The 25,980-nt window shown below is 41.5% G+C and overlaps 1 protein-coding gene across 1 annotated transcript; it reads right to left on the reverse strand.

The window, feature by feature from the left end:
- Positions 1-108: 108 nt before the first annotated feature.
- On the reverse strand, positions 109-14,969 carry DLD (dihydrolipoamide dehydrogenase). Its single transcript, XM_041474593.1, has 14 exons — positions 14,867-14,969; positions 13,866-13,941; positions 13,098-13,177; positions 9,624-9,692; positions 7,777-7,846; positions 7,312-7,412; positions 6,828-6,971; positions 6,562-6,663; positions 5,298-5,488; positions 3,761-3,931; positions 3,135-3,324; positions 2,629-2,766; positions 1,222-1,311; positions 109-1,119 (listed from the first exon to the last, which is right to left on the reverse strand). The coding sequence occupies exons 1-14, from the start codon at positions 14,903-14,905 to the stop codon at positions 1,054-1,056; spliced, it is 1,527 nt and encodes a 508-aa protein (XP_041330527.1). The 5' UTR covers positions 14,906-14,969; the 3' UTR covers positions 109-1,053.
- Between the last annotated feature and the right edge of the window lie 11,011 nt (positions 14,970-25,980).

A 25,980-nucleotide genomic window follows, 5' to 3' on the forward strand; every position in this document is an offset into this window, starting at 1 on the left:
GCTCCATATACAGCAACATGCCATCTGTTTGTGAGTTTGCTCACATAATCAACAACCTAGACACTACAAGGATCCAATCAGCAAACAAAATCCAAGAAGACCCTCCAGCCATGTCAAGTATTTATTAAGCTCTCTTGCTACAGAGACAGAAAGAGAGAACAAAATAGAAAACAGAAGAGAAGAAAGTATGTCTTAATTGTGTGGAGAGCTGACACTGCAGCCCTTATGTGTGGAAGGTGCAGAATCACCCTCAAGTCATAGCATTTAACAGCAAACACTGCTTCACTACCCAGTTTTAGCATTTCAGGTTTAAGAGAGCTGGACAATGGAAGCTTTAAAACCAAAAAGGATTAGGCAGCAGTACAATGAATTTGTCTTCAATCTTTCATTTCTCAATTAGCACTCAATTTTTCCCCGTAAAGAGTTTTCAATATGAAAACCTGACGTGGAGAATCACACAGACAGTAATTTTCTCTTTAAAAAGTGAATATAATTTTAATTGATCTACATGAGCCCCTCTTCTCCCAACATCCCAACGCTACTACGTCAAAACAAGTTTTGGTACTCATATGTAAGAAGTAGGTTAAATACCAAAGTTAATCCCTTCAGAAGGAAACACACTTTTGTGCGGAAGTGACAGTGGCATTTTAAGTGACAGTGGCATTGTAAGTGCCAGTATTCCACTGGTTTATTGTAACATTACTTCAAATAAGAAAATACAAGGTATGCTGGACAATCATCCAGAGTTCTGACCAGCACACCTGATAATCCCATGCAGCAGCAAAATGTTTGGTTTCCAAAAAGAAAAGAGTTCTGTCAGGCTGCTTTTCTGCAACATTCATTGTGTAAATAAACATGTAATTTTAAGTATTTAATTTACAGAGACTGGATAATTCCACTTGTCCCAAACTCTACTTGTTTAAATATCTGATGTTTAAAATTAAGATATTCACTTAAAGTCAGTCCTAAAATCCTCAGATTCAGCCTTCCATAAGGGCCCACAGTCCATTTTCAGAGATGTACTATATATGTACAAAGATCTGCTCTTTCACTTTAGAAGTTGATAGCTTTGCCAAAGGATGCTGCCAGGTTTGCTTCCCTGAAGGCTTCTGACACCGTCTGTAGGAAGCAAGCACAAAAAGTTACAAGTCATTAATAGCTACATGGAGTAACAGCATGTCTGTGTAATGGTGTTCAACAGCCCCTTCAGAAAACACTTACTGGATGGGCATGGCAAACTCTGGCTACATCTTCACACGATGCTCCATATTCCATAGCAAGGGCAGCTTCATTCACCATTTCACCAGCACCCTGCAATTTAATGGTACTTGCAATTAGCACAAATTCTTATGCAGTTGTCCAGGTTCTGCTGAATCAGTAACAGCTTATAAATAAGCATTTTTTGCCAAAAAAGAGAAGTTATGTTTTAACCAGCACTTCATTTGTGTTCTAATGCAAGTAATGTAATCTATTTGGTGATTGTGCTCAAATCTAGCATAGATCTAAACATTAATGAGAGTATTTGCTCTCTCATTCCTAGGAGTTGTGCAAAAGCTAGGCATTTTTCCATGAAAGGAAACCTACCCAAAACTTCAATGCTTCCCTGAAAAGTTAAATAGATAACTAGATTTTAAAAAAAGCATGTTACTACACCTACACCCTCATTTTTATTTGCTATATTAATGCACATTTACTAAAAGAATATATCTTTGAGGAGTCAAAAATAGTTAAATCTCCTCTTACATTTTTAGCACTCAGATGCACAACCATAAGATTTTTCCCCAGTCCTTTCCCAATAAAGAAAATTAGATTTGTTGGTATGAGACAGACAAAGTTGTGCTTCCTTTAAGGCATACTGGTTTCTAAATTACTACAATTGCAAGAGAAATTAAGTAGCATGGAATATTATTGAGAACAGTTTGGTGTTTCTCTTACAGAAAGCTGTACACAAAAATGTATGGAAGTGTTTCTGCAAACATATTTGGAAAAAAAAAATTAGAGCTAAGAAACAAAACAGAAAGATTAGGGTCTAACTTTGGTTTAAAAAAATCCAAAAAACAAAACCAAAAACCCCCAAAACAGGGGAAATCCCAAAGGTTTTTTTACTCTAAGTTTCATAAATTATTGACCCCAGATTTGGTGACTGCAGTGTAAGATTACCACCTTTGGTGAAGTCTTTAGTTGGAGAGATGGGAAAAAAGAAAACACCAATGAAAAAGACTCAGTCTTTTCAGCTCCTTTAACTTCCAAAAGTTGAATCAACAATTTCTGTTGTTCTCTCAAGTATTTGGCAGTATTCATAAAAACAAAATGAAAACAAAAACCCACAACAAACACCATCACCAAAAACCTCACTACACAAAACTTGTCAAGGAAACCAAATAAATAACCATAGTAATTCAAGAGGGAAAAAAAAAAACAAAAAAGCTGGGCTTTCTTTTTTAGTTACACCAAAGTAACTAAAAAGTGGGAAGGAGGGCAGGGGTGCAGAACAGAACTGTAAAAAAAAATGTAGGTATGGTGAACTCAAACCTTCTGTTTACAAACACCACTTCTAACTCAACAACTACGCAACACTAAATAAAAAGCAAGTTACAATGCAAAGAAAGCAGAATCGATGATACTTACTGAGCCTAAAATGTGAGCACCCAACATCCTGTCTGTCGACTTCTGACTAAGTATCTTCACCATGCCATCTGTGTCAGCATTTGTCTTTGCTCTACTGTTCGCAGCAAATGGAAATTTCCCCACTTTGTATTCTACACCCTGCAAAACACACGTGTTACTGAGCTAATGACCAACAACGTACCCAACTGTTACAGATGTGAGGAGAAGCAATACAGAACTAAAACAGGAGACACAGGAATGTACGTGAACTATCACCGTAAATGGTGTAAAAGTGTACCAAAAAAAGATTAATTTGCAAACAAACAATATTAATGTCACAGAATACAAGTTATTAAAGAGAATTGTCCTGGGAGAGTGGCATGCACAAGAGCATCATTCACTCACATCCCCTAAGCAATAAAATCAAGTGCAGAAATTTGGATAAAGTAGCTAGATAAACAACTAGACAATGAAACCAAGCTCAAAGTGGAAAACCAGTTTTTGCTGGAAAACAAAACAAACAGTACCTCTTCTTTCAGCTGTTCTTCTGACTTGCCCACCCAGGCCACTTCAGGATGAGTGTAGATCACAGAGGGAACGCAGTTGTAGTCAATGTGAACTGCTCCCCCAGCCATGCCTTCTACACAAAGAATGCCTTCATCCTCAGCTTTGTGGGCCAGCATAGGTCCAGCAACTACATCACCAATAGCATAGATGCTATCAGACCAATGAAACAGAATAAGACACTGTTTAAAAACATCCTAGCACACCTGGGCTACCTTAGATAACTGTCTGTTTGAAACACATTACTGAAAACTCAAATCAAAACAGATTTAAATACTTCATTTCAGCAGTTTCCACAGAATGACGACACTACAAGAACAACTTAGTGACATGAAATAGACAGTGACTTTTAAATTTAATGTGACAGTGACTTTTAATTTTGAAAGACAGAAATAGACAGTGACTTTTAAAACTTCAAAGGCTGACTAAAAACTTTTAGCTACTGAAATGATAGGATATATTGAGTTTTCTTTTCAGAAAAGGAAAATATGTGGTGTTATTAAAAACCACAAGTGCTTTACTATGGTAAACTTTAAAAAATAAGTGTTGTGCATTAAAAAAAAAGGAAAAAAAAATCAGTCTTACTTACTTTGGAATTTTGGTTTGGAATCTGTTGTTGACTGGAATTCTTCCCCTCTTATCAAGTTCTATTCCCATTTCCTCAAGACCTAGATTTTTTGTAAAAGGACGCCTACCGATGCAAACTAGGAGCACATCACAAGTTATTACTTCTGCCTTGCCACCAGCAGCAGCTTCAACACTACAACAAAACAAGAAGCAAAAAGGCTAAGCTGTAAACCTGTAGCCTCATCTCTCTCTGGCTAGTAACTAATATGACCCAAGATGGTGATCTCCTGGCTGGCTCTGGCACCCAAAGCACTTCATTCAGCCTGCCCCATGCCTCCTCCTTGCAAGAGTTTGCAGTGGAAGACAGAGGAAGGGGCAACACCTCTTACTACATTTTTAATTGTCAGAGAGAAAATCAGGGTGTATTTTAAATCAAATCCTATTTAAATAGGATCAAATCCGTACAGCAAAGTCACTGCTGCTGAGTACTTGCCACCCAGTGTATATATACTTTGTATATAGTATGTATAATTTGGGGGGGTAGGGCCATGTATTCTGAGCAAGCTTTCCTGTGGCCCAGGAACCAAACAGCTGTTAGCAGCTGCCATGCATCCCAGGCATCCCTCAAGTGCATCTTGTCTTTGACTGCACCCAGAACAAGTTCAGTTCATGTACTCTGAGAGCACAAGAACCAAAGCATGGAAAGTGAGGAAAACTGGAAATGTGTTTCAAAAGCAAACTCTGAACCAAAATGATACCCTAAAAGCAGAAACAGACTACTGTAGAGATCCAGTCAGCATCAGCATGGCATGCAAAGAAGCCCAAATCCTGGAGTGATGGATGACAGACTGTCCCAAGCTACAGTGATACAGCAAGTAAAAGTCACCATATTAAGTCCCCAGTGAAAAAACATTTAAGCTTGTTTTTGTGAAGTAACATCAAGCATTTTTTAGCATTTTTCAAACTGCAGTTTCTGCATAGAGAATCCACCAACACAAACAGAACTAGTGCATACTTATGGACTTTTACAAAGCAAATTTGCTTTATGTGTTTCTATATTAACTGTTCATGTATAAAGCTTCAAAGGTCTAGAGTAAGACCATTAAAATAAACTTTGGTTAGTTTCATTTATTTCCATTCAAGAACAGTGTCTCTTACCCTAAGACAAGATGATCTTCCAGTATAAGGTCAAGAATTAATGGCTTGGAAATGACTGTATGAACAATCATGGCATTTATGCTAGTTATACCAGAAGCAAATATGTTCCATGAAAATAATGATTTACAGTTGTTTTTATTACTGATCTCATTGTAACAGTGGTTTTATGCCAGCAAGCCCTCAAATCAATGGAACCTCTCTTGTATAAGCAACTTAGGACTTAATAAACCCAAAATTATGAGCTCTGTAAGCTGTTATAGAAGGATAAACATTTAATTGCACTAAAGAATTAAATTTTCATTCCCGTTTAAAAAATAGCATCAGACTATTTTTAAAAAGGTTTGATGGATTTGGAGGAAGAATATATTTTGCATTCCTTTAGTTTTATGTTAAACACTTACGCTACATCTATTTTTCCATCTGGTCTCTTGGTAGCACCAGTAACTTTGGTGTTCAGTTTAAACTTGAATCCCTGCTTCTGAAGAATACGTTGGAAGTTTTTAGAGATCTCCATGTCAATTCCCATTCCTCCAACATGGCCCATGAACTCAACAGCTGTCACATCTGCACCGAGGCGCTGCCAAACTGAACCCTGCAGTTACAACAATACAGGTAAAAAGAGTTTGTGAAAAGCAAACTTCAGATACTTTTACTCTAATATTTACAAACAGACTGTAAAGTATTCTGAAGCAGGATAACGTAACAGCAAACTGATCAGTTTACACAAACAATGTACAATAAAACAAGTTAAAATTTCCCCAGCCTTTCCAGGAAAAGATTTATCATCATTTATTTGCAGGCTCAAAACTTCCATGATCGAATTCAGGGAATTAGGCTTTTAAAGAAATATATTTAGTGTTTTATATTATAGGTATAGAAGAAATTCAAAATCAAAGAATCTGAAAGGAAAACCCAAAGGGAATTGCTTGTCGTGCCCTAATATCACTACTAATTAATCAAAACAATATCACATTAAGGAAATTTACACAACAAAATGGAGCCTCTGCTGGTCCTGCCTGTATTTATGACCTTAACCATGATCATCAGCCTCACCAACAAAACCCACTTAACACCCTGTAGGTATTTACCTAACAGTTACCCACATCCACTCATACAGAATTTCACTTTGCTTACTCTTTCCCAGCTTATTGGTCAGCAGGTTAAGCAACCACTTGGCAGATGAGCACAGCTTCAAGCAGCTGCAAGACCAGCAAATATAAATTCTTTTTGAAACATGCAGATGTGAGGTAAAAGGGCTCAGACCACGGTGAACTACAAAGTCTTCACACTTTTTGGCTGATAGCATATGTACTACCAGATCACATTAAAGATCTCTGGAGATCAACTACTAAACACAAGAATTCATCCTGACTGTTCTGGCATTCCCTCACATCCCTACTACTTGAAAAGAGAAAAATAAATATACAAGGCACTGGATGTTCCTCTCTTACTTCTTTGCTTATCTAACAAGCTGCAGAAGTCTGACCCAACGAACACTTATCCCAGCTTTTCTGATAAAAAATGGAGCTAGCATGCTAAGAAGTTTGAACAGATTGACTACAACTCACTGAACTGTTAAAGCACAGCAAAACCATCAAATACAACCAAAAAGGCCCATCCTTTTCCTTTACAAATTAAAGGTCAAGTGGTTTAATATCCTCTCACCAGTTCCACACCAATGACTCCTGCACCAATGACAACCATCTTTTCAGGAACTTTCTTCAGTGACAGCGCACCAGTGGATGACACAATGTTATCTTCATCAATCTAATGACAAAGAAATGCACAACAGGAGGTTTGCAATCTCTTTTACATATTATATACAAAACACACAGAATGTGAAGTGCAATCAGGTGCAAACCATTATTACATATTAAATGGTATGGCTATGAGACACTGAAAAGGAAGAACAATTAAGTTCATATACATACAGTAATTCCAGGGAAGGGAGCAACTTCTGAGCCTGTGGCTATGAGTATGTTCTTTGTGTTGATAACTTGTGTGCTGCCATCTTCTTTAGTTGCAGTAACTTGGTTTTTGCCAGTTATTTTTCCAAACCCAGATACATGTACAACCTTTAGCAATCAGAACACAGTGAAGTCAGCTTCAAATATCTAAGTCAGGCTACATTTCATCTGAACCTCACTAATCCTCAGAGATGCTGCTAAAACATCTTTCTGCATCACTACCTGGTACAAATCACAAAGAAACTGTATGCTAGTAGGAATAGTATACTATTCCTTTAAGCAAATTAACAATGAAGGCACTAGGCATTTTAAAGTTTTCTGGAAGAGAAGCATCCAAATTCTGCCCTTGTCATATCAGTCACTAATTTATATGGCATTATGAAAACATAAAAAGTAGGATATTCAGATAAAAAAAATGGATATACCTCAGTATATAACCCAAACTAACCTTGTTTTGCTTAAATAAATGAGCAATTCCACCTGTCAAGGCCTTCACTGCACTACTCTTCTGTTCCATCATCTTCTCTAGATTCAAACGGATTCCTGTAACTAAAGTTAAAGCAGAACAGCTTACATCAAGCATTGCAGATTGTTAATGTTAAAGGAGCTAACCTCAACACAGTTAACAGCTGGCACAGAAAGATATGGTGAATGGCCCTAAATGCTAAAGGTTACATTCAACAACTGCTGCACTGAAAATCAATATTGCACTTTTCAACTATAACTTATCTATCCATTATTCAGAATTCAAAGAGCAGACACGTTCCTAAGCCTCCAAATGACAGATAAAGAATATTATTTATAACTCTAAAAACTTTCTGACCAGAAAACCATACTAATCAGATTTGAAAGATTAAATTTACTTCTTGGTGGAAACCACTTATGTAACAGGCACTGAGAGCTCTTCACTCACTTTCAATTCCTCTATTAGCGAAATCTTTTCCATGGGCCAAGTGATACAGATGTGAGTTGTTCAGCAAGGCCTAAAACAGACACACAAAAATGTCAATTTGGACATACATTCACAAGAATATTTATTATAAGGAAAAAGAATTACACTATTTGCAAAATGTTGTCACTATTGTTTGACATATAGGTATTTGGAAAGGTGCATTTCAACCACAAAAATTGTACACAGTAGCTCCTACTGAAACATTCAATAAAATTACATACTTTACATAGAAATAGACAACAGTTAAATCTTTTTGCTCATTTCATCATAGAAACTGGTAATTACTCCACAGAGATTTAAAAAAAAAAAAAAAAAAAGGAACAGACTAAGTAGAGGAAAAGAAAGATAACTGTGACTGATGGCTGAAGAAAAGATACAGAATAACTGGATGAGGAAAATCTATACTAAAATGCTTGTTAAGATTTTAGTCTGTGTAGACATACGAGTTAAAGGTTTTGTGCTGAAGTTTCTATAACTGCATAGCCAGCCAAGCTGAAGCTGGATGGCTTGGAGCTAGCTCAGGTAGATGATCTTCCAAATTCATAGATAAAATCAGAATAGTTTTCATACGGATGGCTAAAAATTAGTAGCTTCAAATTCAGAAGCCTGATAGTTGCATTTTGATTAGAAATAACAATATAGTTAAGGCAGGATCTTACTAAGAAAATAGATTCTTTTGTCATAGCCACCCCAAATATGAAATTATCTGTATCCCTGCAAGGACAACAGTGTGAGTTTGCACAGACTTAAATCTAAAGCAGGCACAGTAAAAGATTCAAAAGGCACTTTGAAATACTTGACTTATCTACATATGTTTGTGTAAAACTAATACTATCAAATAACATAATTCCATTTTTATAATTTTTATCAACTGTCTTTAAAAGTAATTTCTCTACTTCACATACCCGTCACAGCCCCAAATCTGTAACATCCACATTAAGTAAAAGATGCAAGCACTGCTTATGACTTTAGCAACTAGAAAGGAAAAAAAAAAATCCATGCCCAAGGTATTATTTTGGGTGGTTTTCTGGGAAGGAATATTTGAATCATTTGTTACTGCCTTGGTGTACACAGCCTATATATCCTCCTCTTAGGTTTACTGCAATTCAAACATTCTAGACAGTATTCAAGTTTAGCCATGGGTTCAATAGTATTTTCATAAGAAGTCTAAAGGATAAAAAAAAAAAAAGGTACTTGAGAAACTAGCAGAGTTTCAAACTTTCAAGGTAACACTGTGTGGATTAACATGTTTTAGTGGTGCTTCAATATATTAAGATACTCTGAACCTCATTGAAACGATTACTAAAATGTTACAAAAATTAATATTTTTTTTTTTAAAACTTAGTATTTATACTGTATTTTCTCCTCCCATGCTAATGGAACCTCTTGAGCAAAAGGATTAGAAACAGCAACACAGTTAGGAGGGATCTTGTTAAGAGTATTATGTCTGTTACTACAGCCATCACAAACCTGGCCTTAGCAGGGTCTTGCTCCACCTGCTGGGTGCTATTGAGGCAGATTCCCCAGCAACAGCACCGCTCTTACAAAGGCCGAGGTCTGGAATTACTTTAAACTAGAGTGACAACTCAAATAGGAAGTTCTTATTAATTTCTTCTTGTTTCTCCTTTCTTTCAGAGTATGTGTTGGACTCAGCTCTTTCCACATCTGTTTTACTCCCCACAAGCACCACCCTCCAGGCCATTCTTACATGTACATCCATCTTGAGAAACTCCTTCCTAAACTCCTTCCAAGTGAAGCACATCACGTCAGCTGCTTTTAATGAAGCTATGACAAACATGCACACTTACCTTGGATGGAATACATCCAACATTCAAACAGGTTCCCCCTAACGTTGCATTTTTTTCTACACAGACAGTCTGAGGAAAAACAACAGAGGAAAAAAAGAGAATTTTTTAGTAATACTCTGCCACCATTTCCTTATAGGCTATCTCACAATTTAGAATTGATGACAAAAACATTTGTCCACTTGTCTAGTAATTCTACCTCTACAAGTGTCCCATTAATTTAATTTCTAGATTTATTTTACAGCTCATGTTTCTCTTCCCTCATTTTCTGTTAACCTAAAACCCAAAAAATAGCTCTTTGCAACCCAATTCTCTACCAAACTGCACCAGTTTACTGTCTGCAAACAACAGCCACTGCACCATTCATACAAGTGCTATTTGTATGTATTTTTGGAGTCCTACCACAAAAATCTACAAAGTAAATAATAAATACAAGACTCAGTCCAGTGAAAGATGTTCCCCTAAGAATTACAGAAAAAACTGCTAAAAGCAAAACACGTAATGATGAAGATTCATAAAAACAAGAAAACAATTGGTAGGTGAACTGGCGTAGATTGAAATCTCACGAAGCGGAAGTTTCTTCAAAGAAAACAAAACAGAACAAAACCTCCAAGCCACAAACAACATCTCCTTCCACTGCTATAAAGTTGTCCCAACATCTATAAAGAAAAACAAAAATGAAGTACAGCAAAACCAAACAAAAACAAAAATAAGGTAAATAACAGGGATGGAAAATATGTCATCTCCTTCTCATTAAGCTGACAACATCAAAGTGTGCAAAGGACAAAAACAACTGCCAAAACTTCATTTAAAAACAGATCACTGGGAGAGAGAATGAAGGAGAGAGTATCTTAAACCATTTTTGCAGAAGCAAAGGAACTGGCATCTCCTTCTTTGGAAGGCACACACATGTTCAAAGTAATTGTAATCTTGGTTTTACACTCTTGAGAGTTCCAGTCCACTGAGAGGCAACTACCTAGGTGAAAGCCTTTCACAATTTCTTTAAATTGCTCCTTTTGTGCTAAAGTAGGTGATGGTAACATGAAGAGCAGAATTCACCAAATCAAATCAGAGGAACACTCTGAGACATGCTTATCCCCTACCTCCCCTTCCTCTTGTTTTAAGCATGTGAATGCATGAAACACAACACAAGGTCTTTAAAAGCTGCACCATGGATCAAACAGCATCAGACTGCTCCTACCTTTACCCAATAAGGATGTTCTGCCTCATCCATTTTCCATAAATTTCACTGACAAGGCCAAGCAAAGCTTTTGGAAAGCCAATACCCAGAGAACACTATTGACAATAACATGGGATGCTGTAGTGCTGATACAAGGATTCCATGCTTGTGCCAGTAGAAATAGCATTAAAACTGAAATTTAAGTAATTCGGTAGAGCAGAATGAGGTTCTTCCATGGATGGTGTAACTATACAATCTTTTTGCCAGTCTACTAAAAACATCTCCTTAGATTCCTCAAGGACACCAAAAACATTCTACATGTTTATTCAGTGATAATGGTGATATGCACAAGTATGTCCAAGCATTTTCCCCTCTCTAACTAGCTGTGAAACAGTGTAACAATTATTTTTTACTATAATGAAAAACAGAATCCAGGGCACTTTTTAACCCCCTTGTGCATGGTAGCCTACTGTTAATCACAGATATGAAGGACTCAAGGACAGTACTGTTCCACGAAAAGCTGCTTTGTAGCCAGCCACAAAAATAGCTTTGGAATAATCAAACATGAACTCACATGGAAGAAGGCCACAATCTTAACTAAAACCTGCATCACTGAGCACCTTTTTTTCCTCAGGTTACTAGCTAAGTAACCACATACATCCAGAAGCAAGAGTATGTATCATGACAAAACAGCAATTCACAAAGATGTGTAAAGACAATTCAGTTATTTTGCTCTAGGTCACAGGCAGATATACAACCTAAAGGAATCTCAAACACTTATATTTTGGTACAGTTATATATTAGAAGGCTAAAATATACCCAAAAATATGTTACTGAGACCCAGTCGTGGGAGTACTGACCAATGAGGGGCAACACTCAGAATTACAGACAAAATCAGTTTGAAGGGACCTCCTCTGGAGGCCATCTACTCAAACGTCCTTCTCCAAACACAGTCAACAAAGACATTGAGGGAGGTGACTCTCCCCCTCTACTCTGCTCTCATGAGACCCCACCTGGAGAACCGTGTCCATCTCTGCAGCCCCCAACACAACACAGACTTGGAGCAAGTCTGGAGGAGGCCACCAAGCTAATCACAGTGCTGGAACAGCTCTCCCATGAAGACAGGCTGGGAAGGCTCTGGGGAGACCTTACAGCAGCCTTCCAGTATCTAAAGGGGGTTTCCCAGAAGTCTGGAGAGGGACTTTTCACAAGGACATTTAGTGACAGAAACAGCCTTAAGCTGAAGGGCATAGATTTAGCTCAGGTCTTAGGAAGGAATTCCTTACTGTGGGGGTGGTGAGGCACAGGAATAGGTTGCTCAGAGAAGCCGTGGATGCTCCACCCCTGACTGTTCAAAGCCAGACTGGAGGGGTCTCTGAGTAACACGGTCTAGTGGAAGGTGTCCCTGTCCATGGCAGGGGAGTTGGAACAAGGCCAGCTTTAACATCCCTTCCAACCCAAACCATTCTGTGATTCTAGGACGTATCAGGTGGCTCAGGGCCTTGTACAGACAAGTTCTGAAAATACTGAAAGATGAAGACTACACGCTGCAGGGGCCCCCCATTCCTGTGCTTCACTGGAACTCACTCATCACCAGGAGCTCTTGTCCTTACCAGGTGGTCAAACCAAGCTAATTTCAGTCATGAAGTCTATTTTAGGTAATTCAGAAACATTGTGACATACCAAATAGCAGAAACATGCTCAAGACTGCTAGCACCACCTTCTCAGAGCTCCAGATAATTATGAGAACCATAATGCAGTGCCAAGAGTGTCAGATGATCTCATATTAAGAGAAGGCAAAAAAATATCCTGAAGTCACATTCTGTATTTTTGTAAGTTTAAAACCATCTAAAATATATTATAAACATACAACTCTTATAACACTTAATTAAATGACACACCACTAGTACACATCAGACACAAACTGCCTCTTCTGAAAGGTGTTCAAAGACAACAGGCAGAACAACAGAGATGAACACAACCAAATGTAACTAAGATACTACAGTATTTCTATACACATTTTTGGCTCTAAAATTCTCACATGGCAGTAGAATTCCACTAATAACATTCAAAAAGCCTATCAGTTGAATATAGCTTTTTACCCTTCTGAGTTCCCTCAGTCTGTTCTTCAGAATAGCTTTCCACCAGTCTTTTTGTCTGTCATGATTTATTTTTCCCTTTGTTGAGAGAAAAATTCCTTCCTAGCACTGTTTGTGTCAATGGCATCTGGTGGCCCAAGATGTGACAGAAGGATTACAGTATCACACAGACACCTTTCAAGTTGAGTGAGGTCTCACCTTAAACCCAAGCTGAGCTGCTTTGATAGCAGCAACATATCCTCCAGGCCCAGAGCCAATAACCGTGACATCGGCATCAACTGAAACAGAGAACAGCTGAGTTATTGTTTTTTCAGCAAAATAATTGCATACGAAGAATTATGCAAGTTAATGAAACAGGATTAGATAAGGAAGCTACACCTCATATGTGAAAGTAACTTTCTGGACAGGGAAAGGTTGTGTAAAGGTATTCATTCCACAAGAAAAATAACCAGTCTTAAATTTCACAAGGAAAATAATGCAAAATGACAATCAAGAAACTGAATTTCCCATCACTCTTGCTCTAAAGCCTTTAAGAACTTAACCCAAGATGTCCCGATAGTTTACTGTAACATTTGTCCCAACATAGCTTCTACTGATGTTTAGCACCAAACATAAATGCTTAGTGAATGCCACAAATTTATAAAGGTGAAAACACAGCCGCAATAGGTATCTGTGCACACTCTATTGATTATAAAGCAGTGGAATCTATGAACTTTGTACCTAGCTCGTATCTTGTAACCACAACCTCTTTTAGAATATTAATTAACATAAGAACAGTGATGGTGAAGTTCAACTTCTACTTACAGCATTAGCTTGAAATCAAATTATGCAAATAAACCACAATTTTCATTTAAATCTCCATTATGACATGGATTTCATCTGGAAGGCTGACTTCTGAGTTTGAAGTATTGTTTTGTTTTTTGGTGGGGTTTTTTTGTCCAAAAAAGGCTTCTCACAAGAAATTACCTTGATCAGCATAGGACCTTTGTGGCACTGCACAAACTCCCTGAAGACCATGATGAATTCGATCAAAATGGCTTCTCTAGAAAGGAGAAAAAAAATAAAAAGAACCCCTTGGTTTTACAAGTTTATGTCTGTCCTTGAGGGAAAAGAAGCATTCAGCCACACACAGATGAATATGCAGTTACTGTCACCAGCTAACCAAAACAGAACGGCACGACTGAAGCACTGACTGGAACAAGAGGCAGAAGTTGCTCTGCCACTTACCTGCTCGGTCACCTCAGTCTGTCATCACACCTGTTCTCAGGTCAGTCTCACCTCAGGCTGCCTCTAACTACAAAAACTTTCAACCCTTTCAACTCTCAAACCACATAATGACATAAATTATATATCCACAAGAGTTTATGAAGAGCCTCGTTGTGTAACCAACCCCTTCAGCCACGTCCTATGAACAGGCAGCTGTATCTCATACGACGTTCGGGAGGGCAAGTTTTTTTAACCTTTACGAAAAAGTAGCGGGACAGCACAGAACAGCTGCCACAAACACACCGAGGGCCGATCACCCTGTAACTGGAGTAGAGGATATCCCTGGAAGCATTTGCGAAGTGCCCAGCACCGCAGCCCAAAAGCCGTGGCCGGCTGACGGCGGCGCTTCTTGCAGCCACCACGGCCGCGGCCTCCCGCGGGCCGGGACACCGGGGAACCAGCACCGACAACGCACACGACAGCCGGTCCCTGCCGCTCAGGGGCCCTGAGGGCAGCCACAGCCGCCGCGTCCCCTCCGCCCGCCCGAGCGGCGAGGGAAGGGGACGGCAGGGCAGGGAGGGGAGGGGAGCGCGGCCAAGGCCCGCGCCCGCCTCAAGGCGCCACTCCGGCCCCGCCCGCCCTCACGCACGCCCCCGGCGGGCTGAAGGGTCTGAAGAAAGCCCAGGCCCGAGCTGTCCGGCGCGGCTTTCGCCCCTTGTCCCCTCCCTTGCCCTCGCCTCGCCGCCCCGCCGGTGCCGTACCCGAGCGAGCGCGCAGGAGACGCGGCCCCAGCGCTGCATGTCGGCGGTGCCGCCGCGCCCCGGCCGCTCAAGGACTCCGCGGACGCGCGCAGGCGCAGTGCCGGGTGGGGCGGGGCCAGGCGGGCGCAGGGCCCTCAGGCAGGCAGCGCGCTCCGGGCGCGGTCCCGGCCAGCCCCGCTGCCCGGGCGGCGTCACCTGCGCCGGTGACACGGGAGCGCCGCCGGGCGGGTTTGCAGTGTCTGCAGAGAGGGAGACTCCGCGAGCGCCCTGAGCAGCCTTTTCCAGCGCTCTGCCACCCTCAGCGTAAAGAAGTTCTTCCTCATGTTGAGATGGAACTTCTTGTGTTTCATTTTATGGCCATTGCTCCTCTTCCTGTCTCCGGCACCACTAAAAAGAATCTGGTCTTAGATTCATAGAATTCTGGTCATAGAATACGCTGAGTTGGAAGGGGCCCATCAGGATCCAGCTCCTTGCCCTGCACAGGACAGCCCAAGAGTCTGTAACCGTGTACCTGAGAGCATTTTTCAAACACTTCTGTAATTCTGTCAGGTTGGTGCTGTGACTGCTTCCCTGAGGAGCCTGTTCCAGTGCCCAACACCCTCTGGGTAAAGAAACTTTTTCTAATATCCAATCTAAACCTCCCCTGACTCAGCTGCATGATTTCCTTGAGTCCTGTCACTGATCATGAGAACGAAGAGATTGGCATGCACCTGTCTACTTCCCCTCGTAAGAATGTTCAAGACCACAATAAGGTCTCCCTTCAGTCTCCTCCAGGCTGAACAGACCAAGTGACATCATAAGTCCTCACAAATCTCCTCATAAGGCTTCTCCTTCAGACCCTGCACCATCCTCATGGCTTCCTTTGGATGCTCTCTAATAACTCAATGTCTTTTTTATATTGTGATGCCCAAAATTGCTCCCAGGATTTGAAGTGATGCCGGCCCAGTGCAGAGCAGGGTGGGACAATGCCCTCCCTGGCCCCGCTGGTGATGCCCTCCAGTACGTGGTCTAATAACTCAATGTCTTTTTTATATTGTGATGCCCAAAATTGCTCCCAGGATTTGAAGTGACGCCAGCCCAGTGCAGAGCAGGGTGGGACAATGCCCTCCCTGGCCCCGCTGGTGATGCCCTCCAGTACATGGTCTGCCCTCCTGGCTGCCAGGGCACTGCTAATTAACATTCAACTTCCCACTTGTATGTGTTGATGAGATCCCTTCTCAGTCTCCTCTTGAGTAAGCAGGCCCAGCTCCCTCAGCCTCTCCTCTTAAGACAGGTTTTGCGGTCCCATCATCATCTTTGTGGCTTCCGCTGGACCCTCTCCAACAGCTCCTTGTTTTCCTTGTGCTGAGGAGCCCAGAACTGCTCACAGCATTCCAGATGTGGCCTCGCTAGGGCCCGATAGAGGAGGAGGGCCACCTCCCTGGGCCTGCTGGCTGCACTGTTCCTGATTCACCCAGGATACCATTGGTCAGCAATCCTGGCCTCAAGGGCACACTGCCAGTTCACAGTCAGCTTGTCACCGAAACTCCCAGGTCCTTCTCAGTAGAGCTGCTCTCAAGTAGGTCAGGACACAATCTGTGCTGGTACTTGGAAGCTCATGGGCCCACCTGGCACCAAAGTGAACCCTGGGGTGAGCAAAGCAGCCCCTGTCCCAAACTGACTGTCGTGAGCAACACCTGGGCACAAGCAGAGAAAAGGAAATTACATGTTTCAGACAGAAAACTCTTCCATCTAATTAACAGTGAAATGCCCATACATCCTTTTATATTAAAAAATGTAAGATCTAAGATAATTTTGGAAGGACCTTGAATAATTGTTTTCAATTTATTTAATAATGAAAAAATTGAACTAGAATATTCTTGAAAATATTCTCAAGCTAGAACATTCTCTAGAAGAAAGTTCTCCTCAAGAAGAGGTAACTAAGAGAGGACCTCATCAATGTATACAAAAAGATGTATATTTTAATTGGCGTGACATATTCAGCACAGAAAAAGGGAAACAACAATCACATATCTTCCTAATTCTCCTTGCAAAGACCTTGAATTATAGGCACTGGGCAATTTTATCCTACAGTGCAATGAAATTGGAGCCAGGCAATGGCTCAGTGGTGTCAAGCAATAGGAGAAGAGGCAATGGGCAGAAAGTGAGGCACAGAAAATTCCACTTGAATCTGAGGAAGAATGTCTGTACTGTGCAGGTAACTGTGCACTGTAACAGAGTGCCCAGAGAGGTTTTGGAGTCTGCCTCACTGTAGATATTCAAGAACCTTCTGGATGCAATCCTGTGCAATTTGCTCTGGGATGACCCTGCTTGAGCAGGGAGGTTGGACTAGATGACCTGCTGTGGTCCCTTCCAATCTGACTGGTTCTGTGACTCTGTGGCTGTGAAATGCACATAAATTCAATTTTTAAAACATTCAAAAATATAAAGTCTAAAACATTTAATTTTGAAAGTATTTTCAAGTGCCTTGGAATAATTGCTTCCAGTTTATTTAATCAAGAAAAGAATTGAACTAGAATATTGACACATTTTTATAATTAGTGTGGTTTAATTTAATGCTCTGTATATTTTTCCAGAACTTGTATTTTCTTCTGGAAAATAGATTTTATTTTCTTCTAGAATAATAGATTGCACAACCTACATTCCTATGTTTTTTCACTTCAGCATATCAGTATTTTGAAACTTAAATCCTTCATTGCCTGTGGAGAACAACAATGGGCCAGGATAATTTTCCTTCTATAGTGAATTCTATCTAATTTAGGATATGCATAATACTCTGTTCGATTTAAGCTAAAACCACCCAAATGTGGCTTTAGGTAAGTGATATGCAATATAGATCTTACTATTGATTTCCCACCTTGCCTGAAATTGAAAATATTTTCTGTGAAAAAGAGTTCTCATGTTTTCTAGACGTCCTAATTTCTTGCACACGTCAGTATTTCCATCAGGGGGCAGCGTTCTGCTACTTCCCGCACAGCCAGGGAAAGGGGCCCTGTTCAGCAGGCAGAATTCCCCTTCTATCTTTTTCCATAAGGATTTCTCTGATCGGCCCTTCAGCAATGCTGCAGACTGTATGTACCCGATATTTTTTATTTTTAAACCCCTCTTGGTGAGGGCATGGTGCTACTAATGCCAAGGTTGTGTGTTTGATCCCCATATGGGGTATTCACTCAAAGTGGACTTGATGATCCTTGTGGGTCCCTTTCAACTTGGAATATTCTGGGATTCTAATGAAAAACATCCCAGAGTTATCCTGGATAGTACAGTGTCCCCATCTTTTCCTCCCGCCCTCACTAATGAGCCAACCAAAGAGAATAAAACCCCAAACTGCTCCAGCTGTAGCTAACTGGAAGTACTCAGCCAACATGTTTTAATTCTCCATGGCCTCCCAGACTTGGTGCCTGTTGGGGTACTGGAACTCTCCCCACTGCACAGGCAATACATGAGTATTTCTAGGGAAATTACAGGTTTTTTCAGACACAATTCTGAATGCTGTGAGAATGTGTTTACTGCAAGCAATGATCAGGACCATCTCCTGCAAGAAGAAATGACTGGAGGCTCTAAATGATGCCTCCAGTTACTGTGGCCAGTACAGGTGGTTACTGTGGCCACCAAAGGGAAGGCAGCCTGTGTGGTTATTGCTTCAGCACCCAGGCAATCGGATGTAGGGGGCCTGGGGGAATGCAGGAAGCATTAAAGTGTGTATTAATGGATGGGGACAGTGGGAAGGCAAAGGGCCACACAGGGAATGCAGGGTTACATCCCTGCATCACATTCACCTCAGCCCTGGTAGTCACCTCTGAACAGCCTTGCCCTTAACTGCATGTCCCTTGGGGTGGCTGGGAGAAATGTTCTGAACCTTCCTGGGTACTCTGCTGAAGTTTGGAGATTGTTAAAATTCTTTTTTGAGGTTTTACATCTCTGAGTAATAAAGATCATAAAGACAGTGTATTGTCTGTAGAACTGTGATACTTGTAAACCATGGACAGCTGAGTACTTTTTGTTCCCTTCCTCCTGGCATGACTGTACGTCACCTTGCTTTGGTTGTGGCACTCCTTTCATGAACACTGAGATTACTGTACCTGTTTACACTTCCACTTTTTATTGCATCCATGAGTACTCATGAAATGTCTCCTCTCAGCAAAGCAGACTCCCAGGATTCCAGCTGCATGAGGAGGAATCTTGTCAGCAAGAGGAGGCAGGTGATCCTTCCCTTCTACTCGGCACTGGGGAAACATAGATGGGGTTCTATGTCCAGCTCTAGGCTGTCCATTACAGGGAAGACACAGATCTACTGGGGACAGTCTAGCAAGGAGCCATGGAGATGGCAGAGGGGCTGAAGCGCCTCTGCTGTAAGGAAGGGCTGAGTGAGCTGGGACTGTTCCGCCTGGAGAAGAGAAGACTCCGGGGATCTCATCAGGATATACAGATACCTGAAGGGAGGGCGCAGAGAGGATGGAGCTGGGCTCTTCTCAGCAGTGCCCAGTGACAGAGCCAGAGATAGTAAGCACAAAGGGAAACACAGGAAGCTCCTTCCAAACACTTATTTTCCTGTGAGGGTGACTGAGCACTGGTACAGACTGTCCAGAGAGGTTGTAGAGTCTCTCTCTCCTTGGAGCTTCTCAAAAGTCATCTAGACATGATCCTAGGACACCAGCTCTAGGCAGCCCTGCCTGAGAAGAAGGTTGGATCAGATACCTCCAGAGGCCTCTTCCAACCTCAACCATTCTGCAAGTCTGCGTCAGGAAAAAACCTGCATCATGGTTATTTGCTCTGAGAATAAGAGTCACATCTGACTTGGAGTCAGAGGAAAGCTGCCACGACAGGCTGAAGTCAGCAGAGGGCAATATGGCTGCATAGACTGACAGAGCTGCAAGGATGTGTTAGAGAGAAAGAGAGCATTCTATTTCTCTGAAATACTGAATATTTTCTTGCATTAAACATTGAAATTTTATGTGCATACATAGCTATGCACATGTTTATTTGTACACATCAAGATTATCAATCTAGACAGACTATAACACTGGGTCTGACTTGAGAAAACAGAACTAAAATACCTACCACATTCCATTCAAGGACTGGATGGTGGCCATCAGTGTCTTGTACCTTGCAAAGCTGTTATTAGGTCACATGAACACATTTTCAGATTATTGTTCCTGTCTTTGGTAAATCCTTTTGGTAAACTCCTCTCTTTGTGAGAGGCAGGGCAAAGTGTATCCAGAAAGAGACAGGGGTGGCATTTTATTTTGCATCCTTGTTCAAAGCAGGGAACTGCTTTCTAGACTGCTCAGCTTACTGCTCTGCATAGAAAAGCTTCCTATCACTCAACCAGTAAAGCAAGATGAGAAGTGCAGAGAAAACTACAAGTCAATGATTTCTGCTTGAGGTTCTGCATAAATATGTAGGATAAATAGGAAAGAAGGTGAGTGAAACTGGGCCAGATGCAAAACAGCAGCATACCTCAGATTCATTGAAAAGGTAGGACAGAGCATATCAGGAGACCTGGTATTTGCTCTGTTGTGCAGGTATTTTACAAAGATCTGTGGCTCCCAGATGCTAGCAGGAGAGTTAAGTGGTCAGGACATTCTTCTACCAGTTAGAGCTCTACAGGAGCACACGTAGGCAAGAAGGGGTTGGGAAGCTTGAAGCATTTTCAAGCCAAAGAGAAGATCAGAGTCACAGACCCTACAAAGGGCACCACAGTTGGTGCTAGTGACAGGACACCTTTGGGTTCTCTCACACCACCTGGTGAGTCCACAAAAGGGCACTGGTCCAAGCTGAACTATTATATATTGAAGACTTTGCCACATACCGTGGTTAAACACCCAGCACCCTGCTCCTGGCAGTGGTTTGTGCGTGAGGTGGAATCCAGCTGCCTCACCTGAGGGAGTTGTACTGCTTTGCATTTAAATGTTAGGCACCTAGAGGAGCCATCACCCTAAAGCAAGTACCCAAATTCCCTGCGTGGTCAGCAGCTGTCTTTGAAAATAAGCACCCAGGAGATTCTATCTGCCTGTCTTACATGCATTCACCAAGGCCAAGGCAATCTTTCTTGGGGCCTCCAAGGATTCCTGCCTCTGCTTTTACTACACAGAGAAAGTGAGCAATCACTGTGGGGCTTACTGCAGCTCTCAGGGTTGGACATCTGGTTTAGCAGGTCTAATAGAAAACTTGTGTTCTGGGCTCCTATGGGAGATGCAGAAAGATTGGCAAATTGAGAGAGTCACTCATCCTATCCTAAGGTGGGTGTCAAGGATTGTCCTCCAATGGTCAGCTCTCGTGCTGCCATATGCCCAGCTGAGAGGGGACATAGGTGACCTACACTAAACATCTAATTTTGATGCAGTCAAAGCTGGTGAGAAATAAAGCTCTCCCCATTAATGAAGGAGGGCCTCCAGAAGCCTGGAGAACTCAGGCATCTCAGGCTGCTCAATTAACTCCTGCCCTCAGCATCCCTGGGACACAGCTGTGTTACTGCCCCTCAAAGGATGCAGAGATGAACCTCCCTTTAGTCATCAATTTGCTTAACTTGATATATCAAGTTTGTATTGCAGAAAGACAGTGGGAAGGCTGTGCCTGATGTCCTTCCCTCCAGTCTCCTTCCATGTGACTTTCTTCTGAGTAGCAATTATTTTGCAATAGCAGTGGGTGGCTTTGCATATCAGTAACTACTTGTACCCTGTAAAATTCTGTTCCCTGCACATTACACTTGTGAAAAGTGACTTAATTAGAAAGGAGATTATGGATGAGGCCAATGCAGTATATGAAAGCCCCGTTTGTTCAAGGGAAAAAGTCAGTGTTCCTTCTAGAAGGCAATGCAATAAATTATTCACTGTAGGGTAAAATTCCCCTGTGCCTATAATTCAAGGTCTTTGCAATGAGAATTAGGAAGATACGTGATTGTTGTTTCCCTTTTTCTGTGCTGAATATGTCATGCCAATTTAAAGTTCTTTATAAGTATTGTTACCAGAGCTGATCATGAAGTGCCAGTTAATTTTCCCATGTAAAGCAAAAACACCCCACTTTAATTTGTTTTAAGTTCCCAGTTACATTTTCAGCTTTGCTGTAAAAATCAAACCAAAACTACAAATATTTTCTATTTAACAGACAGCTGTAAAATCAATTTGTTCCATTGCTGGAAAACATGTAAACTAAGGTGGAAAGTTTCCTCAAAAGTTTTCATGTTAACTAAAATCTCAATTTGTCGTCAAAGGCCATTAAAAATGCAGCAACTGTGCAGTATTTAATTTTCTTCAATTCCAAAAGCTCTGTCAGATATGCAAGTCACTCACAGACACCCTCAAGAGATACGTATTACATCAAAGAAATGGTACACTGCTCCTCTGGGGTTAGGTTTTCTCATGCTCTGCTCTCCTAATTCAGGACCTGACCTTTAGACCCCCTGAGCAACAGGGGGAAGTGTGACTAGCAGGAAATTTTGCACCAGCAATCAGTGACATTTTCTTTGCACTTACAGAGAATCTCTGAAGTAATACATTCCCATTGTTATGTCACCTTGGCTTTATGAAAGTCAAAGTTCTCCCTGAAGCATAATGACATTGTGCAGTTTGGAAGTTTCTCAGTGATAACAGGGTCATAAACACAGTGTAATTTCTGCACCCTAGTTCACTGCAGTGTTGAGATTATAGGCACTGTACAGCACCTAGATGGGAGAATGTCCTGATCCTGCACAATAAATCAACTGACACCGTGAAAACAAAAGTGCACGCCCCATGCTGATTTGCAGTTTGCCCTTTAAGAACTGTAATTGATAAAGATTAGGGGAAAAGAGTTTCTTCATAGTAGCTTGTATGGGGCTATATTTTGGATTTGTTCTTGAAACAGTGCTGATAACACAAGGATGTTTGCTTCATCCAGTTCAGGTATGCCTACGTGAGTGAGAGTGAAGTGCTGCCATACTCCTAAACATAGCTTCAGGGTGATAGGAATGCCTGGTTCAGCAAGGTTCAGCTTCTTTAGGATGAGAATGTCTGAGGGTCCTTGAGGATCTTTGAGGCTGATTTCAAGTAGAATCCAAGAAGCAGTACCCAGGAAGGTAAGGCTCCTGTGCCAGCTCCTGGGCAGGCTTGTCCTCGCTGCCCTGCTGGGATATCAGATGCTTCAATATCCCAATGTCACAAAGCAGTAGCCTAAAGCACACTGTAAGACCATGTGAGGGCTCGAGATCTACTGCTTCTGCGGGCTTAATGAATTTTATTTCCTAGATTTTTTTCTCCCTCTAATGCCCTTATAAACATGGCAATATTCAGACATTAATTCAGCGTGGGTTAAAACATGGGTTAAAATCAATCCACCTTCTCTACCTGTTGGTTCTAGAGGGATATTTTCGTGGCTCAGTGGATGTATTACTGCAACTATTTCTCTTGCTGCAGCAGCTTCTGAGGTGACTTGCCTCTTTTTGCATTTAGAACTAAATTTAGAGTAACTGTGCTGTAGCTTAGTGCCAGATTGCCCATGCCCATGGTTGAAACAGTTGCTCTGCTTCACTCTAAAATTACTTTCTGTCCCTCCAGCTGAAGCTGAGAGAACTTGAAAACCCTGAAAGGCACCAGGGGAAGGCGTGAGGTTAGGGGCTGTGGACTGTGTTGCCACCACAAACGTTTACAGTGCTTTTGGGGGAAGCCTTGTTGTAGAGATTCATTTCAAACTTTTGCTTTGCTATTACTCCTCCAACCTGATTTATGCTGTAAAACTGTGATCTGACTACGCTAAGAGCTAGTAGGTTTACTTGGAAAATTGCAGAGCAGACTCACAGTGTCTGTCTTCACTGGTAATTGCCAGATTTCCACTATTTCCCCTCTCCTTACAGTTCCTTTTCCAGCTGTTCTTCAGTCCAGCTACACATTAGTACCTCTGCTGCAAGGCACAAAACAGACATGCAATGCACAGCAGAGATGTCAGGATGCCAGAGGGGGAAGCAGGACCTCCCTGTGGGCACCCACAGCCCCTTAGACCACCCCAGCTTCCCTGACTGAGCTGAACTAGGAGCCACTTTCAGCTCAGCAAAAAACTGTGTCAGAATTCACAGTGCTCTGTCACAACCCAAATTAGACACATGTTGGAAATTTTTCTTCTGGTTCTGAAGTCCTCTAAATGTTTCAGACATCCCAATACCATTACATACCAAGGATAGGAGCCAAGCCACTGGACTTTGAATGTCTGCAAAGGCAACACCTTCATCTGTGAGACTTCAGTGCAGTGGCTTTGCAGACCGTTGGAGCGACAGATACTCACAAGGCAGCTCCAGTAGACAGCACCATGGGAAGATGGGCTCTTCACAGCCTGGAATTTTTTCATAAAGACATCTCTTTTGTAAAGACAGTTGACTGTGACCAGTTCAGCTACGGGCATCCACATCAGCTTTCTTCCATGAGCCACCCTCTCACCTCTCTTCTTTTGATCTGGAAGAGGCAAGGCTCCCATGGGGCACAGACATGAGATCCTGCAGTTACTGCCTATATCCAATACATATGCACAAAAAACATCCAAATTCTGTCGTGTCCCAATTTGGGATGCTTTTGCAATCTGAAGAGTTTGCTTTAACTACTGTTTCTGGGCACTTTCACAAAGTAATGATAAGAAATCATGAGATCAAGTACCTGGCTTCTTTTTGGTGTCTCCTCAGCAGGTCTGCAGCCTTGAGGCTAGCAGCATGGAGCAAGTGAGCTAAGTTAAATTGTGGACATTTCATACATAAAATCTGGTAAAAAACTTGTCATACTCTTAGAAATACCCAAACAATTTAGTTTGAAACCATCCCAGAGTTCATCCTGAAGCAGATTTTATGTGTTGGATTTTATTGCAGAGACCTGCAGCACAGCATGGAGCAGTACAGCTGTGAAGTGTGGTAGTCAATATTTGCATGCTGAATTCCTGTTGGACTACTGGCCTCAATGACATTGTATGGCAGGAACATCACTTTGTGTTGGGCACTCAGAGAAAAAGGACTCCCTTTTTTATTTTGAATTTTGTTCTCTCTAGTAGTTTAATTTACATTTTTTTGTTTCTAATATTGAGAGCCCAAGAGAGCAGGAACTTCTCCTCAAAGTGTCCTTTGCACAGAGATACATGAGCCTTTTGTTTTGCTGCATTCTTAACATATTTGTGGAACAGAGTCATATTAATGTCTAACAAGCTAATAACCAATACCTGCAATGCCCCTCACAGGCTTTCCAAACAATGTTAACTATAGTTCTTGAACTTCTGGTATTCTTGCTGGTGGCCTAGTCAATAACTAAAATGGATTAAAGAGATATTGTTGGGAAACAATTAAGGAAGACATGTGACAAGACATTCTTGTGAACAGCAGCACACAAACAATAGGACTTGAACTCCCAGGTCACCCAGGTGAGGCACAACCCACACAAGGACCTGGCTGCCTGCCCTGTGCCAGCTAATTGCTCATGGAGCAAATCAGTGTGGACTCCTGAGGGACACAGTGGCGATTTTGAGCTGGTTGGTAGCGAGGAAGATGGAAAATCATGTCAGTAATCCAGCCCCACTATGACTGTGACACCAGAGCAACACCTCCTAGGCCAGCAAGAGCCAGCAACATCCTCATTCTTCTTTTCACAGCTTGCTTCCCTGCCTGAAGACAGGATCAGATTTCTAGGGAAAGGCTTTCCAATCCACAAACTTTAAGACCTAGAATAGTCTCAAGGATCTGCCACAGACTTGAAGCAGAAGTCAGAGAAAATACTATTTTCCCCCTTGAAATAATTTGAAGTTTGGTTGGGCTTTCAGAAGGCTTCTCCCAGTCCAGGTAATTTTAATTCCAGAATAATGAAGAATGAATAATTGTCTTGAGCTGGTATCTGCCTTTAACAAGAGCTACATTGGGCTGTCAGAGGACAAAATATACTTGCAAAGGAAGTTTCAAAAATATCTATCAATTCAACATCCTTTGATATGGCACTGAGTAAATTTTACATGTGTCAGTTTATTTTAAGTAAAGCAAATATCAGATGTTTGTCTACTAAGGAAAGAGTCACACTAAGAGTCATAAAGCAATTAAAGAACCTTGAGTGGAAGGTTCTATAAAGTGACAAGTGTTCTTACATCATTAATACAGCAATAGATACTTCAGGTAATTT

Source organism: Pyrgilauda ruficollis, unplaced genomic scaffold, assembly GCF_017590135.1.
Source record: "Pyrgilauda ruficollis isolate IOZ18807 unplaced genomic scaffold, ASM1759013v1 scaffold33, whole genome shotgun sequence".
Classification (NCBI taxonomy): domain Eukaryota; kingdom Metazoa; phylum Chordata; class Aves; order Passeriformes; family Passeridae; genus Pyrgilauda; species Pyrgilauda ruficollis.